The 21,478-nt window shown below is 32.7% G+C and overlaps 1 protein-coding gene across 1 annotated transcript; it reads left to right on the plus strand.

Moving 5' to 3' along the window:
* Positions 1-9,300: 9,300 nt before the first annotated feature.
* LOC129882622 (chloroplast envelope quinone oxidoreductase homolog) lies at positions 9,301-13,684 on the plus strand. The gene is made up of 4 exons (XM_055957001.1): positions 9,301-9,539; positions 11,326-11,467; positions 12,344-12,435; positions 12,860-13,684. Exons 1-4 carry the CDS (start codon positions 9,474-9,476, stop codon positions 13,547-13,549), a joined length of 990 nt encoding a protein of 329 aa, XP_055812976.1. The 5' UTR covers positions 9,301-9,473; the 3' UTR covers positions 13,550-13,684.
* The last annotated feature ends 7,794 nt before the right edge of the window (positions 13,685-21,478 follow it).

Here is a 21,478-nt window from a genome sequence, read left to right on the forward strand (position 1 = left end):
ATGGCTCCAGCAGAGTTAAAAGAGCTAAAACAACAGTTGAAACATCTTCTAGACAAGGGGTTCATTAGGCCGAGTGTCTCAACTTGGGGAGCTCCTATCCTATTCTGGTGAAAGAAAAATGGTCCATTGAGGATGTGGATTGCCTATCATTAGTTAAACAAGGCAACTATAAAGAATAAGTACCCTCTTACAAGAATCGATGATCTCTTCGATCAACTTTAGGGTGCCACTTATTTCTTCAAGATAGACCTTAGATTAGGCTATCATCAGTTGAAGGTGAGAGAAAGTGACATTCCAAAGACAACCTTTAGAACCAGATATAGTCATTATGAGTTCCTAGTTATGTCCTTTGATTTTTTAATGCTTATGCAATATTTATGGACATCATGAATAGAGTGTTTACACAATACTCTAAAATGTTTGTTATCGTATTTATCGACTATATTTTGATCTACTCAAGAAGCAAGGAGGAGCATGCTAACCATCTCATAATTGTTCTCCAACCTCTCAAAGAAAAGGAGTTATATGCTATGTTTTCAAAGTGAGAGTTTTGGCTCGCATCCGTGGCATTATTAGGCCATATTATTTTTGGTGATGGTATTCGAGTGAATTTGCAGAAGATTGAGGTTGTTAAGAACTGGCCCAGACCAACATACCTGACAGATATAAGAAATTTCTTAGGTTTGGCTGGTTACTCTAAGAGGTTCGCTGAAGGATTTTATTTCATATCATCGCCATTGACTAAGTTAACTCAGAAAAAGGCTAAGTTTCAATGGTCTTACGTTTGTGAGAAGAGTTTTCAAGAGTTGAAAATGAGATTGACTACCCTCCAGTTTTGTCCCTACCTGAAGGAACAAATGGCTTCATCATCTATTGTGATGCGTCTAGAGTTAGATTGGGTTGTGTTTTAATGCAAAAAGGCAAAGTCATAGTTTATGTTTCATCTGACTCGTGATCTAGAGTTTGCAGTGTAGTATTTGCTCTCAAGATTTAGCACCATTTTAAAATTTCTTCAATTTTGAACTAAATTGCGTTGGTGTGACATTAGGCATTGCTTGAGGGGTGATTTTCAACCATTTTGGTAAGTAAATATTATTGGTTTGTATCTATTGCTCATTTGATTTTTTCTATTATTTCTGTTACTGCTGAATTTGTTTCAGCAACTGTTACATATGTTTCAGTAACTTCTTCATCAGCAGCTAAATTAAATATAGCAAATGATGAAAAAATGCAACTAATGTATATGTTACATCAATTGATGCATCTATTTTAGCAGTTGTTGAACTGGTTGCTGCTTATATTTTATCAGTTTTTAAAATATATTCAACAATTGTTGATATAGGTGCTGCAGCAATTGCTGCATTAATTAATCTCGTATAGTCATTGTGGACTCGTACAAGGATATTGAGTAAACGGTTGATGTATTAGACTCGACCCTATCTTTCATAGCATGCATTCTCATCCGTGTCACAACTGATTCGGTAAGCTATGAATACTGCAAACTAAAACATATTCGGCAACTGCTATTTTAGATGGTTGAGGTGTAGCGATAATTAGTGCAGCAATTGTTGAAACTTTTTCAATAATTATTGCGTCAATTACTAAACAGACACAACAATTGCTAAAAATTTTCAACAGTTGCTGAATAAACTGCAATTAGAATCAAAAGAAAATTATGACTAATTTTTTTTAATAATATTGAAATGGATTGCAATGATGAATGGGCTGAATCCAATAATCATTATATTTGGCATTGAAAATCCAAAGAAATAATAAAGACGATGATGATGATTGTGGATCGAGATATCATGTATGATGATTTTGCAAACAAAATTATTTCTTGTTGTGATCTGAATTATGAGTTGAAAGATCTTGTTATTGCTTGCATGCATTATTGTGGTGAAAAGCAAAAGGTAGCTCATTTTAAGATAAAAAATTGAATAAGTTTGCATACTTATTTAGAAGATGAATGTAGATTCTTTTTAAGGGTATATGTTCTTTAAATATTGATTGAGAACGATCAAGATCAAGAAATGTTAAATGATCTTCCAAAAAAAATGAAATTATCGATGAACATATTGCTTGAATTCCTATACCTACTCCTACTCCTCAATTTGACCGTAAAAAGATGTCTAAATAATAGTGTATTAAATTTGCAATAATTGCAGCAATTGCTACATCAGATACATGAATCAAGTGCAACAATTGTGAAACAAATACAAAAATTGTTGAAACTGCTGCTTTGTATAATATATTTCAGTAATTTTAATTTTATTAATAATTTTGGTTGTTATTTTTATAGGTATAAAATTATGATATCAATATTACTGAGTCGATTAACCCAATATTTTTGATGAAGAGAATATTCCATTACTGTTTTTTTTTTATGAAATAAATCAAAAATATAGAGAAAATTTTTATGAGATGCGCAAAATATTCATCAATTAATCAACCATTTTCATTCTTAAGATAGAACGAAAAATTGCAAAAATGTTAATTTGGGAAACACGTTATTGGTTCATCAAACTGCCAACTACGAATACATTGTCATCGATCACAATGTAATTGCAACGGTCAATTTTCTATGCAAATCTTGCACCTGTAGAGTCTTTGACCTTGACAAAATACTTTGTCCACATATTATGGCAGCGCTTCGATGTCAATATGATGATGATTATGGAAGACACATTTATGAGTACTTTTCTCAATGTTACAAGGTAGAGACATACTTTTTTGCATACTTGAAGGAAATTAAACTCGTGCCACCCGAAGATACTTGTGAAATTCTTATAGAATTCTTAGAGAGGAAAATACATCCTCCGCATGTTGAGCCAGGAAAGGTGGAAAGAAGGACCACTAAGAGACGAAAAGGAATCAGAAAATCATTTCCAACAAACAAAAATAAATATTCCATATGCAAAAGGGTTGGGCATAAAAGAACAACATGCTCGGAGCAAAATGGTTCATAGGAATAGATTTGATATTATAACTACTATTTATTGTAAGTGAATTTTTTTAAAATTTATATGTAATGTTGGTGTTGAACAATCCTCTTAATGAATACTTAAGTTCTCAAAAAATTGCATGTGAGATTGTTGAATCATAAACAGGTAGGCAGTCTGCTTCAGCAGTTGTTGTACTTTATGTGGATTTTCTCAGCAAGTAGGCAGTATGCTTCAGTAACTATTCCACTTGTTGAGAGAAATCTCAGCAAGTAGTTAGTACACTTCAGCAACTGCTATATTTGCTGAGAAAAATCTCGACAAGTAAGACAGTTAGATTCAGCAACTACTGTCATAGCTGAGAAAAATTTCAGCAAGTAGGCAGTCTGCTTTCGCAACTGCTTCACTTCCTGAGAAAAATCTCAGTAATCTTCTTAAGCAATTGTTGTACTTGCTGAGAGAATTCTTAGCAAGTTACTAAATTTTCTACAACAACTAAGATATTTGTTGTCATTATTATAAATAAATTATTATATAAATGTATAATATTACAGCTAAAATCAAGTCTAAGTATTATAATATATCAAAATTACTTTATTAATCATTTAATATAAATGATATAATCAATTAACAATCAAATTACTCAATCATGATTGACTACACGTGCAATCACTCGATTTATAGTCTGTTATGAATAAATTACTATGTAATTGTACAAGATCACTACTAAAATAAAGTCTAAATATTATAATATATCAAAATCACTTTATTTATCATTTAATATGATTTTTATAATCAATTAACAATCAAATTACTCAATCATGATTGACTACACGTGCAATCACTCAATTTATAGTCTGTTATGAATAAATTACTATGTAATTGTACAAGATCACTACTAAAATCAAGTCTAAATATTATAATATATCAAAATCACTTTATTTATCATTTAATATGATTGATTTGATCAATTAACAATCAAATTACTCAATTAAGATTGACTACACGTGCAATTACTCAATTTATTGTCTTTCATAAATAAATTACTATGTAATTGTATAATATCAACATTAAAATCAAGTCTAAGTATTATAATATATCAAAATCACTTTATTAATTATTTTATATGATTGATATGATCAATTAATAATCAAAATACTCAATCAAGATTGACTACGCGTGTAACTACTTGATTTATCATTTGCTATGAATAAATTACTTTGTAATTGATTTATCCATCGAACTAATATTCAATTTATTGTAGCAACTAACTAACTTGCTATATAAACACTCAACAATCGCTAGATAATTCACAACAACTCACTAAGTTGCTATGAATAATTTCAGCAGTTGCTAGATGAGTCCCAACAAGTAGCTAACTTTTTGATATATTTTACAGCAATTGCTATAACATTTTCAACAACTAGCTATTAAATATTTACTAAATCTAAATTTTAGTATAAAATTGAACTAACACCACTCTAATTATTAATAAATATGATTGATCCAATCAATTATTAAGTAATTTACTCAATCAAAATTGATTTACATGTGCAATTGCTCAATTGATCTCACATTACTTGTCTAATAACTATCTCAATGTATAAGGTCATTATTGAATATAATTTTTAGTATTGAATTGAATTAACAACGCCTCATTTATTATTAGATATGATTGATTTGTCCAACTAACTAATTTAATATAGTAATATCGACTTATATGTGCTATTTCCTAACTGATCATATATTACTTGTCTAATTACTATCTCAACGTATAAGATTGATATTGAATCTATTTTAGTCTTAAATTATTAGTCTTAAATTGGACTAATACCACCTCATCTATCATTAGATATGATCTATCCATTAAACTAATACTCAATTTATTATAGCAACTTCTAACTTGCTATAAAAACATTAAGCAATTGCTAGATAATTCATAGCAGCTGCTAGATGAGTTTCAAAAAGTAGCTAATTTGCTGATGCATTTTACATCAATTTCTATAACACTTTCAGGAATTAGCTAATTTTTTATTGCTATTTTATAGCAATTGTTAGAATACTCTCAGCAAATACCTAACTTGCCGATGTATATTACAATAATTTTTAAAAGAATTTTAGCAATTGCTATAGTTCAATTGTTATAATACTTACAACAACTAGCTAACTTACTACGACATATTCAATTAAAATCTAGTAAATTTAACTTTTAGTCTTAAACAACAACTAGCTAATTTACTATGACATATTCAATTAAAATCTCTACTAAATTTAACTTTTAATCTTAAATTGGACAAACACAATTCCACGTGTCATTAGAAATGATTGTTAGGAGAGTTTGGGACTCTTTTCAGAAGTCAGATCTGTCACACTTGCTAATGTATTTTACAACAATTGTTAAAATATTCAAGTACCTAACTTATTGAGATATTTTACAATAATTGTTAAACAAAATTAAGTAAATAAATAATTTGTTGTTGTATTTCATAACAATTTTTTGAACAATCCCAGTAAGTACCTAACTTGCTGATGTATATTACATCAATTGCCAGAAAATTTTCAGCAATCGCTATAATTCAACAGCTGCAACAACATAATTTAACAATTGAAAAATAATAAACACTAATTATGATATGAAACAGATTCTAATATTCAATACAAGAACTAATATTTAAATATTTTGGACTAATTCAACCGACACCAACATCAGTAACACCAACACCTGCAACATCTATCAGAATATCATCAATAATTTTTGAAGCATTGAATTCATATCTTCTAATGGTCGTCACTCCGATCAAATTTTTTGCTAATTGTTCAATTTTTGGATCTTGTTCTCTATTTTCAAAAGTATAAATTCAGTCAAAAAGTTCATCTGCTTCTCACTATCAGTAGGAGGTATCCATGAGTACACAATCTACATGTAGAATCAATTATTTTAACATATGTAGTAATGTATAAAAATAACTAAATAAAATTATATCAATAAATTACAATTAACAACTGACTTCTGAAGACATATTATAGCTGCAGTTGTGTGCAACAATTTCTACATATTCTTCAGCAATTGCTATAAATTATGCAGCAACTACTGAAATAAATGCAACAACTACTCCAAGAAACTGCAGCTATATTATGTTTCAAAAATAAATTTGCAGAGGATCAAATAATTCATGAATCTCAATTTTACTGTTATTGCTCATTGTAGCCATCTAAGGATCCTTGGAGATGACACTTCTTCATCAAACTCTTTAAATTGTTTTCGAAGATAAGGAATGACTTCAAATGTCCAAGCCTAAATAAAATAATGTCATAAATAATCAGAAAAATAATAAATAAAATATAAATATTGTATTAATTAAAAAAATAGTAAATAATATTTACCACAAAAAGCCACAAAGATTGTTGGATTTAGCAGTTGAACTCGTAGACTTAACTAGATACTCTAATGTGAGAGTATAGCTTTCTAGACCCCATGGATATGCACAAAATGCTTCTCGGTCAGCTAAGAGTTTAAACCAAGAAGCATGAGCATTTGTATTCGGATCTTTACCATAGAGTATACAGTGTACAAAAAAAAAATTAAACACAGTGATTTTTTCACAGTTCTTTAATTTTCTTAGGCTTAAAAAACTGAAACAACTCCTTCCGTTTGCAATGTTTCTTTTTCATCTCATCAATAATTTTTTTATATCTTCTGTCTACCTTGATTGAGTTGGCGACATAATGATGGGGTAGATGAAAGTTCAAATCAGTTACATTGGCGAACTCATGCCAAAGTAAATAGGCATGCCACAACAATTTATTCAAAACTCATCTGTTCTCTTAGTTTTAATCTAGCGTCGAAGAAATTGAAATAACAACTTCATTTAAAATCGAGCATTCACATTTTCATCTAGGTCTAGATATTTTTCAAGCACCGTAGACCTAAAGAATTTTTCCAAGATTTGATTCTACAATATTTCTCTAAAATCATTAAATGGTTCTCCCGATTCTGAACTTACCACAAAATCACCTATCATGTTTGGATGTGTATCCATAGGTGTCTCCAAGCCATAAGATAAATAACTGATACGCTTGACAAGTTCGATTGAAAGATCGGAAACAAAAGGACAAGCAACTGAAGGACCGACAACTGAATGACCGGTAGCTGAAGGACTAGCAATTGAAGAACTGGCAACAGAAGGATTGGCGATTGAATGACTGTCAACTAAAGGATTAGAAGTTGAAGGACCAGAGACAGAATGACTGGCTGGTGGAGACTCCGGTACAAGTTTATCATGATGCCTTTTTGATCTAACTTCATTCTCACTATCCTTATCCTCATCCTCATCCTCATCTTTTGAAGACTCTGTACCCTCACCTTTATCTTTATTTTTTTTTGAATTATCAGTAGCATTAGAATCATATACATCTTTGGAAGAATCATTTTTTTCAGATTCTTCTTCTTCTTTTCTAAGTTGCTCTAAATTTTAATCTAGTTGTCTAGGGTTTGACGCTATCTTACCATCAGTAATGACATGCTCATCAAGATTAGTCAATTTTGTTTCATTAGTGACTTTATTTTATAGTTGTTCAACCTCTTTTTGTATACTACTTTGCTTTTTTTTGAGCTTTTAGTAGGAACATCATCTCTACATTTTGTTTCTTTTAGTTCGAACCATTTAATCTACACACCTGAGATAAAATAGAAATAATTTATTAATTTAATCAATCATTTTAAATAAAAAGGAAAATGAATTAACTGCTGAAGTTGATTAAGCAACTGTTGTAGCAAATTCTGAAATTGTTGTAAAATACTTTAACAGTTGTGTCATAGAGTTAAACAGTTGTTATATATATTTCAGCAACTTTTACAACAAATTTAGCAATTAGGTGGTCCTGCTATAACAACTTCAACAACTGCTTCATCTATTCACAACAAGTTCTTAGGTTGTTACAACATATGCACATTTTTCAAGCTCAATACTAGAATGTCAACCAAACATCAACATCAACTACAATAGAATATTTTTTTTATTACGAAGAGTACAACAACAACCAGAACAACATATTAAGAACACATCACTAATTGACCAACTCAAGAAATTCATATTTTTCTTCATCTTTAATTTATCACAGTTAAGTAAAACAATTGCTAAAGCTTCTACAGAAGTGCTGCTATAGAAACTTCAGCAACGACTCACTAAACTCTAAGAGAAAATTAAGCAGTTGTTGTAAGTAATTCAGGAGTTGTTGTAAGTACTTTAGCAACTTTTTCATTTATTCATAGCAAGATTTGAGCAATCAACCACCCACATCAATCCACCATCAATTACAAGAACATATTTTTTCTCTCATAGAGTAAAACAACTTCAAGAAAAACATATTTTCTCACAAAGAGTACAACGACAAAAATTAAAGAACAATATATTTAAAAATACAGCACAATAAAAACAACCTAAAAACATATTTATTAGGTCATGCAACAACCAAATCTGTGAAATCTAATATACTTTTTCGTCTTCTTTAATCTAAATCATCATTTTCACAAAAAAAATTAAAACCCTAACTATGAGAGAAAGAAAAAGAACTTTACCTTTGAAGAATTTTGAAACCCTAACAATGAGAGAAGCAAGATGACGAGAACGAAGAAGAAGACAACGACAAAGAAGGAAAAAAATGGAGAAGAAAAAGAGACGAAGAAGAAGTTGAGAATTTTTTTCAGTTTTCTTTCAAAGAAAAAGAGAGGCAGAATGAGAATTTCTAAAAGGAAAAAAAAGAATAAATTTGAAATGGGGAAAGGGTGGATTCCTTTTGTATTTTATTAAAATTTCAAAAATTTTAAAAATGTATTTTACGCCTACTTAACTTAATCTCTAATTAGTAAAGATTTGACTTTGATCAATCAAAGTTATCACCTTTTTAATTGAAAATTTATTTGTCATCGTGAACTCAATTTTGTCAAGATACCGCCTAGAGCCCGTTTGGATGGGCTTTAAGTTGGTCAAAACCAACTAAAAATCCCTTTTTAGCTTTTGGACGTGTTTGCCTAATGCTAACTTTAAGCCATAAAGTTTTTAAAGTCAGTCAAAAATAAAAAGTTAGGATTTCTAACTTTTTTTTTCTAAGTGCTTAAAGCCATTTTGTTTGATCATGAAAATTATTTTTATATCTCTTATATTTTAACTAAATTCTCAAACTACCCTTTTTATTCTTTTAACCCTAAAATTCAAACACTTATTTTTAATATAAACACTTTTATCCAAACACTCAACTGCTTATTTATAAAAATAACTTTCAACACTTTAAAATTTTAAAAAACAATTCATACATAAAAATTATTTTTTTTTTAGCTCATTCAAATGGATTACTGCTAATTTTGGTTTATAGGAAACAAGTCGTGGATAGGCGGCCGCGTGTGCCCGAAAAGATATACCCTATGCTTGCGGCGATTCACATGTGTATATTCCAATACTCTCCGGGTTAGCTCCAATTTCAAGGTCTTGTTCCTTCCCCAATCCAGAGAGACTTGAAATTGGTGAATTTGATATGGCTGCGAAGATTATGCATGCTGTTCAATACGACTCTTATGGCGGCGGAGCCGCTGGCTTGAAGGTATTTTCACATCTGTAACTATGTTTTGAGTATTAACATATTTGGTTGATTCTTCCAATTGTCTCATTTCTCATTAGAAGAAAATTGCAGAATTTGTTTGAAGACGAGCCTCTATAACCTAGCAATACGAAACTTTTCATTTTGGGGAGGGGTATGTGAAGGTCAAAATTAGGAGGTAATAGATTAGAGAAAATGATATTAGTCATTTGTTAAGAATTATTAAACTTAAAATCATCATTTTACCTATTTTCGAGTCTGAAATTAAGCTTTTGCTTAAATGTATCGATAATATATATTTTTTTATCATACAACTTTGGTGCTAGATCAAATCTCTTGTAACATAGTGGACATAGTGGCTTATGTGATGCCATTATGGTCGTTTAACAGGCTGACCAAGTCAGAAAATTTCAATAGCTGATTGCCCACTTTAAGAGAGTGGAATAATCCAGTTTATTTTCTGCTTCTCTTGTGTGTGTAGTTGAACTTCATAATGCGAAGGGGCAAGAGTTAAGGGAAAAGGCACAAGTCTTAAAAGCTCTTGAATTTCCAGCTTACCATAATGCTTAAGCAGATAAAAAAGCAATGAGATTAGAAATAGGCTTACGGTAATTGGTAGTTTGGTTAAGCTGGAAGAAATCTCTATTACAAATGTTACAAGTATCTCTTAGATGATAGTGATCCATTCCGAGCAATTTGAGATCTAACTATTCATTTGAATGTGTTTGTTTTCATGTCTCTCTCCTGATAAAACAGTACAATCAACTACTTCCATGCCTCAATCCTAAACTAGTTGAAGCCTTCTATGTGAGTCACCTGTTGCTATTCTACTCCCACAGTTTAATCAGTCCTCCGTAAATATCAGCTCTCTTTAATCAGGTTGAGGTGTAACAGGCTACTCATATGCTGAACTTCTGCTGTTGCAAGGCAGTCATTGGGAAATAGTAAAGTTTGGTGAGTTTTTGGCTTAAAACATCCTTTAAGTATGACAACAAATTAAACTACATCCTTAAAATACTTTTGTGAACAAAAACCATCCTTGTTGTTTGCTAAATCAAGCAATTTACATCCCGCTGTTACTCAACGATACTAAACTAACAGAACCAAATATTCCCGTGAGACCCACGCGACTTTGTAAGCCTCCCCAAAACTGGTCTTCTTCTTTTGTTGTTTGATTGTTGCCATTGGAACTGAACAGACCCAGCCCAGACTCCATCCCATATTAAGAAACCTTCACTTTTTTATTTGGATGTAGAAGCTTTCCTAAGAACCCTTCAAGAACAACATTGAGAAAGAATACATATCTTATCTAAAACCAAATAAGTATGAGCTTCATTGTACTGCTTAATAACATAAACCAGAAGAGGTCTCTAAAAATATCTCATAAATATAAATTGATTTTGGAGATGATGTCACGCACCGCATTGGGGCAGCATGGTTGAAATGGAGGCTAGCCTTTGGAGTCCTGTGTGATAAGAAGGTACCGCCTAAACTTAAAGGTAAATTCTACAGAATGGTTGTTAGACCAGCGTTGTTATATGAAGTTATGTCTGTAAAAGAGAAGAAGGCTATACTATGTGATCAGATTGACCTTATTGCCTCTATTTAGCATACTGAATTTTATGTTTGAGTAATGATTGCAGTTATTTGTCATATTATCTTGTCTTATTCCTTTTTGCTGTAATTTATTTTGAACACTTCCTCTAATGAGGCTGCTCTATGCTCAATAGTAGCAACAGTTCTAATATTAAAACCTTTTTGATTGTGTGCACGTCTTTGCTTCTTGCAGCATGTGGAAGCTCCTGTGCCTACTCCGAAGAAGGATGAGGTCTTGCTAAAACTGGAGGCGACAAGCATAAATCCTGTTGACTGGAAAATTCAGAAGGGCATGCTTCGTCCACTTCTTCCTCCCAAGTTTCCTTTTATTCCTAGTAAGTTCAATCATCAATTACATCTAGACATTTTGTTAGAATTTCCTTGCACTGTGTTTTTAGTGCTTTTTGTTTTGGTTGCAGTCGCCTTGTGTTTCATCTTCTCAAATGTTTTCCGCATCAGCCTTAGTATGAGGATCTCTTTCTAAGTATTCTCAAACACTGTATGCTACCTATCAAAAATCATCTCCTTTGACAATTTAATGTAGTTTTTTCTTCTTGTTTCCTTTTCTAGACCCTGGGTTGATATAAATAGAGAATTTCTTTTGGGTGGGACATGGGTGTTCGTATATTGAGAAACTCTTTCATTGACTGTTTTGTCTGGGCAAAAAAAAACAAAAAATAGCCTAGGTACTTGGCTGTTAGGTTATGCAAGGCTGACATACACATCTAGAATCCGTATTAACTCAGGGAACTGATGGAGTTGGTAGAAAAGAATATATAGAAGCTATTCTGCTATACTAATATAAATTTGTAAACTTTAATAGGAGATGGCATCAGTGTAAAGTATCTGAGAAATCGAGAATGGTAACATAAAAAAGTGAAGAATTTGATTGGCAAAGGATCTGCGGCCATAAAGTTGTTAGAAATGGAATTTAATTTGCTTATGCAGCATTTAATGAGGGAGTGGATCTGAGCTTTGATTCTGAAAAAATAAAAGAAGCTAAATTTTGAGGCCACCAGTAAGATCAACTTCGCTTAGTAACATCAACTGTTGGTAATGGGAATGTACTCGAATAGGAAGTTAACTGGCGAAGACATCAAGACAGCCTGGCCATAATCTTTAATTTTAAAGAGTAATTGCCTAGATGCATTGTAATATGCATTTTATTCTTGTTGGTTTACGGTTCTCTAAACTTTTTTTTGTTGTAACAGCTACCGACGTGGGAGGAGAGATTGTAGAGGTAGGATCTAATGTAAAAAGTTTCAAGGCCGGTGACAAGGTTGTGGCTATGCTCAATACGCTGGTTGGTCCAATTCTTTTCAAATGTTTTACTTTTGCTACATCTCTCTTACATTTTGGAGCTTGGTTGAAACATCGTAGGTGAGGGACCTGCTCAGGGCTTACATTCGTTTTCCATGGATGTTTTATTTCTTGTTCGCTGCCTGTATGGTTCAGTGCTACTTAATTTTGTTTTTCTTTTTCTTTTTCTTTTGGGTGCCAAGTCCTCTCATTCAACCCCTCCTCCCCATGGGCCTACAGTAGTTTTCCAACTGACTTGAATCCTTACCATTTGGTTGGAAGTGGAGGCACCATGGCTAGAGCAACCTGCTCGTCTTGACTTTGTAGTATTCCTACTCATTAGCTAAATCATTTCACTTTGAACAGTAATGTGGTAATATGGTGTTCTATCCTTTATGATTGATGGATCTTCATGAGCTTTGATACAGAATGGAGGTGGATTGGCTGAATATGCGGTGGCTAAGGAGAGTTTGATTGTTCCAAGACCCACCAAAGTATCAGCTGCAGAAGGTGCAGGTCTTCTTGTTGCAGGTCTTACAGCTCTTCAGGCCCTTGTCAATCCTGCTGAGGTTAAGCTTGATGGAACTGGACCCCGGAAGAACATTCTAGTTACAGCTGCCTCGGGTGGTGTCGGTCACTATGCTGTTCAATTGGCAAAACTTGGTAACACCCATGTTACTGCCACCTGTGGAGCCCGCAACTTTGATTTTGTGAAGAGCCTAGGAGCAGATGAGGTTCTTGATTACAAGACTTCAGAGGGAGCCGCTCTTAAGAGTCCATCAGGACAAAAATATGATGCAGTGATTCATTGCACAACAGGCATCCCTTGGTCTACCTTTGAGCCTAATTTGAGTTCGAGTGGAAAGGTCATCGATCTAACTCCTGGAGCTAGTGCCATGTGGACCTTTGCAGTAAAGAAATTAACCTTCTCAAAGAAGCAGTTGGTGCCACTTCTTCTAATTCCCAAGAAGGAGAACCTGGAATTGCTTGTTGGGCTTGTGAAGGAAGGGAAACTCAAAACAGTGATCGACTCCAAATTTCCTCTCAGCAAGGCTGAAGATGCTTGGAGCAGGAGTATCGACGGACATGCGACGGGAAAGATTTTTGTGGAGCCATAGAGTAGTGATCTCCCAAATTATGTTATTATACATACGTGTCTGATAAAAGATTTGTGAGCGTGTGCATTATGACCAGTTAAATCTATTCAGCTGTAACAACTTCCATTTGCCTTGTATGTTTGTGCAGTTTATCAACTGGCTTTTCCCTTTCATAATGCTGTTCGATTTTGTTTTCTTTGCATTTTGACAAATATTCATTTTCTCGACTGGGTTCTAGACTGATAATAACTGGAAAAGCAAACAGTTGAATTGAAAATTGACATTTTCTTAATGATGAGTGGATTTTTAATCGACTGTCGCCCAAAATTCTCACTCATGACAAGCAGCATATGTTTCATCAGAGACTACCGTCAAAATTGATGACAACTTTACACTGTAAAGTTTCTCAGTTTTTAGTTTCGAATATATATGCCAGTCTACATGTATAAGCATATATCGTAACCATGCACACATTACTTAGTCAACTAAAACATAATCTCAACTCTCAAGCTAGTTGGTGTTAGTCTTATGAATTCTCTTATGAAGGATAGCATTGATGAGTTCTATAATGTCTTGGTTTCCTCTTGTATCCTAGTCTGTATAGGCTTGGGTGTTAGGACTCTTGGGACTTTGAATTAAGGGCGACAATAAATTGTGAAAATTGAGTGTAGGTGACTCAAGTTATTTTAATTGAGTGTAGATGACAATTATGTAATTAAGGATTAAAGAATTATGAGGGATGTGTGGGAGTTGCCATCAAAATTTTAAGTTGACACTTTGATCCCTTTTAGTAAAAGGGGAAAAAAGACCTCCTCCTCCTCTCCTTCTTCTTCTTATTCTTCTACTTCTGCTTCTTCTCCTTGTCCTCCTCCTTCTTCTTCTCCTTTTGCTTATGTTTCTCCTCCTTCTCCTTCTCCTTCTTCTCCTTCTCCTTCTCCTTCGCCTTCTTCTTCTCTTCTTTCTTCTTCTTCTTCTCGTTTTGCTACTTGCCATTATTGTTCTTAGCTTCTGCTGTTGTGCTTCTTTTTCTTCTTTTTCTTTTTGTGTGTTGTTGTTTCTTCTTTTTCTTCTTCTCTTTTTGGTGGTTCATTTAGCCAATCATTGGGCCAGATTTTGTTCTATATCACTTGGCATTACTTCAAAAAGTGATTTGGTAAGTAAAGTAATAGTTTTTTTATTTTAATTATTCATCTGGGTATACATGCGTATTTTTAAATAATTTGCATTCATGTTTCCAACAGTTGCTTTACCTGTTGCAACAACTTACATTATATAATAGATGGGTCATATGTTGCCACTAATAAGGCAAGTGTTGCAACAGATGACTGACCATATGTTGCCACAAATAAAGCATATGTTGCAACATATAACCCATCTCTTGTAACATATGTCTTACCTATTGCAACACATGATACATGTTGTAACAGATGGGTCATATATTACAGAAGATAAGGCATCTGTTGTGACTAACCATATTTGCAACAGTTGCCTTAGCTGATGCAATAAATGATTTACATGTTGCAACACATGGTACATGTTGCAACAGATGGGTCATATGTTGCAACAGATTACCTATCTGTTGGATTCAGTTTATGGTTCTATCCCATCTTTAGCATATTCAGAAGCCACTACTTAATTTACTATACTAAATTTGTTTAGGTAACATTTATGGAGGAACCAATAACAATAGCAGTTGATTTTCATGGTGAATGGATCAAGAAGAACAATCGGTTTATTTGGCATTGGAAGGATGGTGACATGTTAGAGACGATAGTGATGACTGTCTAAAGAGATGTTTTGTAGGATGATTTTGCAAATTTAATCATCAACTATTATCAATTAAATTGTCAATCAGAAGATCTTGTCATCAGTTACATGCACAACTCTTTTGAAAATTAGAGGGCCCTACCTTTTAAGATAAGAGATTAGCTTAGCTTTCATGCTTATCTAAGTGACGTAGATAGGTCCTTTCCTTATAGTGAAGTGGTTTTTCGCTCCTGAACTCTGCGGCGAGTTCAGCCACCACCTCTGGGCCAATTTTAAGAGTGTACGTAGTTGAAAAACTGAGAGAGAATGATAAAGTAGATCAAGATATGTTAAATAATGAACTAGATGGGGTGAACTTGGATATTCCAAATGATGAAAGTGAAAATGAAGTGGATGTGCCAGACTTTGGGGAGAAACAACTAGACTTTGGAAAGGATATTCCTACACCTACACCTGTTATTGGGAGCAATAATGTATCAAATTCTCAATCATCATAGTCAAGCAATGTTCAGGATGATGAAACATGTATTATAAGGGAATGAGCAAGAATTAGAAACTTCATTGAAAATTGCGCTTGAAAATATATTTTTGAATCACAAAGGTGATTAATTTTCATACTGTGTATTATTTTAAATGTCTACATCTAAAGTGCAAGTGGTGGTTGAGAGCTGTAAAATTTACAAGTTCAGACATATTTTTTATGAAAATCTATTAAAAGTATTATACGTGCGGTCCAAAGCATATTATGAGTCATAATCCACATATGACGACAAAATTCATAGGTAAATACTTTCAAAATAGGTTTCCCAATGATAAAGGCTTGTAAGACCTCGGAATTTAAAAGCTGGAACAAGAAAAATTTCAAGGAAATGGGAGCTACCCAAGTGGTACGAATGGACCTACGATTCTCGTAGAAGAGACTCATAGGGTTAACATTGAAGGTTGGAAATTTAGCTGAGTTTGGATGAGAGGTTACAAATTGACCTATGACCCGCAGAGGTTGTCACAACTCATAGAGGTGAGTCGTAGGGTCAGTAGTTTGATCTTAGAAAATACAAGCCTCAGTACTTTTGAAATGACTCACAAGATGAGTCGTAGAATGTTTGACGAGTCATAGATGGACTCGTAGGAAGGGGTCCTGAGATCTGGAAAATTTCTAAGTGTTTGAGCGACTTACGAGTCGAGGAACTTTGATGACTCATAACAGAGAGTCATAGGAACCATGTATCAATTTCCATAGCCACTGTTTTCTACACGTGGGGTTTAAGAGTAGTGTCTACAATCCGTAGACCAAACGATGAATTGTCGAAGGCCACCCATAGGGTCTTTTGGGTACATTTAATGAAGGGTATTTTCGTCCTTCCATATTTTATGTTCAATGAATGTAAACACTTTTGGGGGAAGATTCAAAGCCTATAACGACCCCATTCTTCAAATTTCTCCTACTTCTATTTATTCTCTCAAAATTCTCTAATGCAAGGAAGAAAAAGGCTCTCCCAAGAACTTCATCTTCTCCAACTAGGGTTCCAAGGGTTTCATCACTCAAACTCCATTTCTAAGGCTTTGATAGCTAAGGTATGTGGGATATCATCCATGAATTTCTCTCATCCATTGAGTTCCAATATTTTCTCAAAATTTTCCTCAATTCAAATGACTTTCTAACCCTAGATTGATGAGATTGCATTGGGTTGTTTCAATTATGTTATTACTTGTATTCAATAATTATATTATGCATGATTCTATTTTAATTGCATGATTTTAGGTGTTTAACAAGTGCCCATGCATAATGCTATTTTAAATGGTGATTTAGATGAATTATGAATCATGTATTTCAATGATTTTCAATGAAGGCTTTTATAAATGATGTTTGAGACTTATGAATGATTGATGAAGATTATAAATGATGTTTCAATGATGTTCAAGTAATTTTTTATGGTTTCATAAGGACAATTCTCACACAATCGTGATTAAAGAGGTGATAAGGACAATTCTCACCAAATTTATGGATTCTTATGAATCAACTATATTAATGAGCTATTCTTATGATTTTCATGATGATGTTATTGATGATATTTTAATGAATTTTGTTGGGATATTGACTAAGAAACGAGAGGAAATTTAGGTGGGGTTCCGTCTGGTAACCAAATATTTGTTTCCTAAGGGAATCCTAGCAACAACCTAAAGTCTCAAACTACGTTGCCCTCGTAGGTTGCCTTTATGGCCTAGCTAATGAATCCATGTATAGCTCATGATGTTAAAGAGGTTCTCGCGGAGTCTACCTTGTCAAGTAACCTATCTCTTCTCGATGTAGAAGTTACATCAAATTTCATGTTATATCTCACATGGTCTTAGATGTCGATTAAAGGTCGTATCCCACACAATTTATATGAAATGAAGTAAGTTTTATTGTGATGTTTATGATGCATTGACCACAATGTTTTAATATGATTTCAAATATTTTTCAAGCCTTATATATGCTTTTCATTACATTGGTAATGCATACTATGTTCATATTGATTATGTCTGTGTTCTCATTGTTCATGCATATCTCACATACTTAATACTTTTTATGTACTAACGCATACTTTTGCCTACATTGTATCATAATGTAGGGATGGAAAACCATACGATCCATCCTATTCATGGCTAGAGTTTTGCTACTATTTCGAGAGAGTTGGTGAGTCCTCATTCATCAAGGAAAAGACATTTCTTCATATTGCTACTTTGACTCCTTTTATATTAGGGTGAGCTAGGAGCTTTACCTAAGCCCCCATCTAGTAAGTAGAGGTATGTTTAGACATATAGTGGATGTAGTCCGTTTGGACGTATGACTTGAGTTTTCTTCGTTCATATCTAGTCTTCTATGATTGAGACTATTCTTCCGCTTGATTTTATTCTGTTTTGTTGATTTAAATGCAATGTATGATAAGATATCTTGGTCGAGATCCTTTGTATTTTTGATCGTCGTATAACTCCTAGGGTCTAGCTTGGGGTGTGACAAGGCCCATCTAAAAGAGATATGAAAAATCAACTCTGCACAGAATTGGGTTGTAAGGTAATTTATTGGAAGATTTATAAGGGCAGAGAGATTGCTATGTCTTTGGTTAGGGGTACACATGAGAATGAGTATGCAGTGGTTGATGCGTATCATTATATACTTGAGAATGAAAATACTGGAAGCAAGACGTCATTGGAGGTTTATAAAAATGAGTCATCTATTGCAACATATCACTCATATGTTGTAATAGGTGACTCATATGTTGGAATAAATGAGTCACATGTTGCTACATATGAGTCATTTATTGCAATAGATCATCCATATTTTGTAATAGGTAACTCATATATTGGAATAAATGAGTCACAAGTTGCAACATATGAGTCATCTATTGCAACATGTCACCTATATGTTTTAATAGATGACTCATATTTTGGAACATATAAATCACTTGTTGAATTTTGACAACTAACAAATCAACTTATGTACATAGTCTTAGAGCGAAAAAGTAGTATTACACAATCAAAAGATAAATTACAAGTAATTCTAATACCTAAGTAAAACACTAGCAGTATAAGTAATTTCTACATAACAACTACAAGCATGACTATAAAAATTGACATGTTCATCGTTACTACTATCAGGCTACCATTCCTGCGAATATGATGCTGACGTTGGACATCACAATATTTGATTCTTTCTCCCAAAACTAAAGGATTCTTCACTCAAATAACAGTCAAGATTTCTTCTAAACTCTTTCGACATTGCATTATTTTTCTGTGGGGCTCTATTTCTTTCATGTTGAAAATCAATATTATTCTTTCTCAAATGGATACACTGCCCAAGAAGATTAAAATTATGACAAACACATACAATGCCCTAATGTGGCCTCCATTTGCTTCTTGCTTCAGCAATTCCACATTAAGTTGTAGCATGCCGTCTTTGAAAAAGTCCATCTGAAAAAAAATACATTTAAGTACACATAAGTGTCAATTAGGCTATATACATAGATAAACCTTTTAAATTTGTTAGTAAAATTTTATTTGAAGCTTATCATTTAGAAAACATTTAAGTAAAATCACCTAAATACATACAAAAAAATTAAAATTAATTATTACCGCGCCTTTTATGTATAAGGCTTCTATATTCAACATTCTCTACATCGCTCCAAAACATGATTTGTCTTCTCTTCCTTTTGCACTTGCCATAAAGGTTATATCGAAAAGTCTACCAGCAATAACTTCTGGTAGATGCATGGTTCATTCGTGAGTTCATTATAAACCTTGAAACCAAAAATAAATAGATTAGAAAATAAAATTTAAATTGTAAATAAGAGATTTATAAATATATATAGAAACTTTAGTTTGAATTGATTAAATTCTTGAAGAAAACAGAAGCAACTCTTGCAACAATTTCAGTGAGTATCTCCTTGGGAAGGGATACAACCCTTGCAACTTTGTTATTATTTCACCTTTTTTTCTTGGATTTGTCTTCATATTTTTTCATGAAAGACAACTGATCAAGAATATGAACAATTTCATCTTTTGGGTTTTAAAAGGTCTAAAGAGTTGCAACTTTTAAGTTTTGAAAAGGTTTAAAGAGAAGAGTTGCAACCTTTTAATTTTGAAAAGGTTTTAATTGAAAATGAGAGTTGCAACATCGGGGTTTTAATTTTTTTTAAAATTTGTAGAAAGAAAGAGTTGCAGGCTTATTTGATTTTGAAAAGTTTGGAGAAAATAGGACGCAATGTTGCAACTTTTTGGGTTTTGAAAAGTAGAATGTAATAATAAAACTTGGATACGCAATACATTGAACATAATCTAAATATGATAAATTTGTGCCTTTAGTATCCTCTTGCTTAATTTTACTATGAAAACACTAGATTAGATTAGTCGTTGGAGTATGCAATAAACTTAGCTCATTATTATCAATCTTCTAACTTCCATCGTGGTATTTTTAGTGAAATCATGAGAATTTAATTCTTATCTTGCAGTTTTAATGAACTGATTTGACCAAAAATAATTATGTGTTATAACATAAATTTTGAATTAAGGGTGATAAAAATGAGTGATATGTTGCATCATGTGACTCATCTGTTAGAAATTATGAGTCACCTATTACAACATATGCGTGATACATTGCAACAAATGTCTCATATGTTGCAACAGTTGCACACTTTTGTGTGATAATTTCCAATATGTTTGACATTTGTTGCAATGGAAGTGTAACCTTACATATTTAAATACTATGTAATTCATTATGATTGTGATCTAAGACTATAAATTGTTCATTAAATATAATATAATAACATTATTTGCAACTAGAATAAGGTTAAACGTAAGAATTTTCATCAAATTAGTAAATTCATCAATCCATTCAGGATAATATCATTAGTTGATCATCTAAATACTATGTAATTCATTAAGATTGTGATCTAAGACTATAATTAATTATTAAGTATAGTATTATTACATTGTTTCCTACAAGATTAAAATTAAATGTAATAATTTCCATAACATTAGTCAATTCATCAATCCAACAGATGACATTCTGTTGCAACAGATGAACACTTATGTGTGATAATTTCCAACATGTTTGACATCTATTGCAACATAAGTCTCAAAACTATTTTTATTTTCCTCACTTCATTCTTGAGAGACCAGAAGTGATCTAGGATGATATTCCTTCGGTTTTCACTATTTTTTGTGCTAAAGGTAAGTTAATCTCTCCCCTAAACTTGTATTTTGATTCTTAGAACCTAGAACACATGGTTAATATCTTATGGGAGGGTTATTTGCTTGAATTTAATGGTGGAAAAACCCTAGTTGGGGGTAGATGATCATAAAGATAGACAAGGATTAGGAATTTGATATAACTTGGGTATTGTGAGCCAATGGTTCATTGATTCTTATATTTATTGTTTGGGTTTAGATCAAGAACAAGCCAAGAAACTTTGAAAAGGGAAAGCTCCAGTTCTTTAGAGTTCCCAATGCTTTGTATCAAGGTAGGTGATGGTTTGTACTTCTGTTTGTGTTATATATGCTTGTTGATTGCAATTGACAGTATTGCATGCATGTATGAGACTAGGAAAAAAGGTAATGAACTTAATGAAATGACTACTGTGAACAATTGCATGCAATGAACCTGTTACTTGCTTATGCAAGTATGTGAACAATTTATTATGAACT

Source organism: Solanum dulcamara, chromosome 3, assembly GCF_947179165.1.
Source record: "Solanum dulcamara chromosome 3, daSolDulc1.2, whole genome shotgun sequence".
In the NCBI taxonomy this organism is placed as follows: Eukaryota; Viridiplantae; Streptophyta; class Magnoliopsida; order Solanales; family Solanaceae; genus Solanum; species Solanum dulcamara.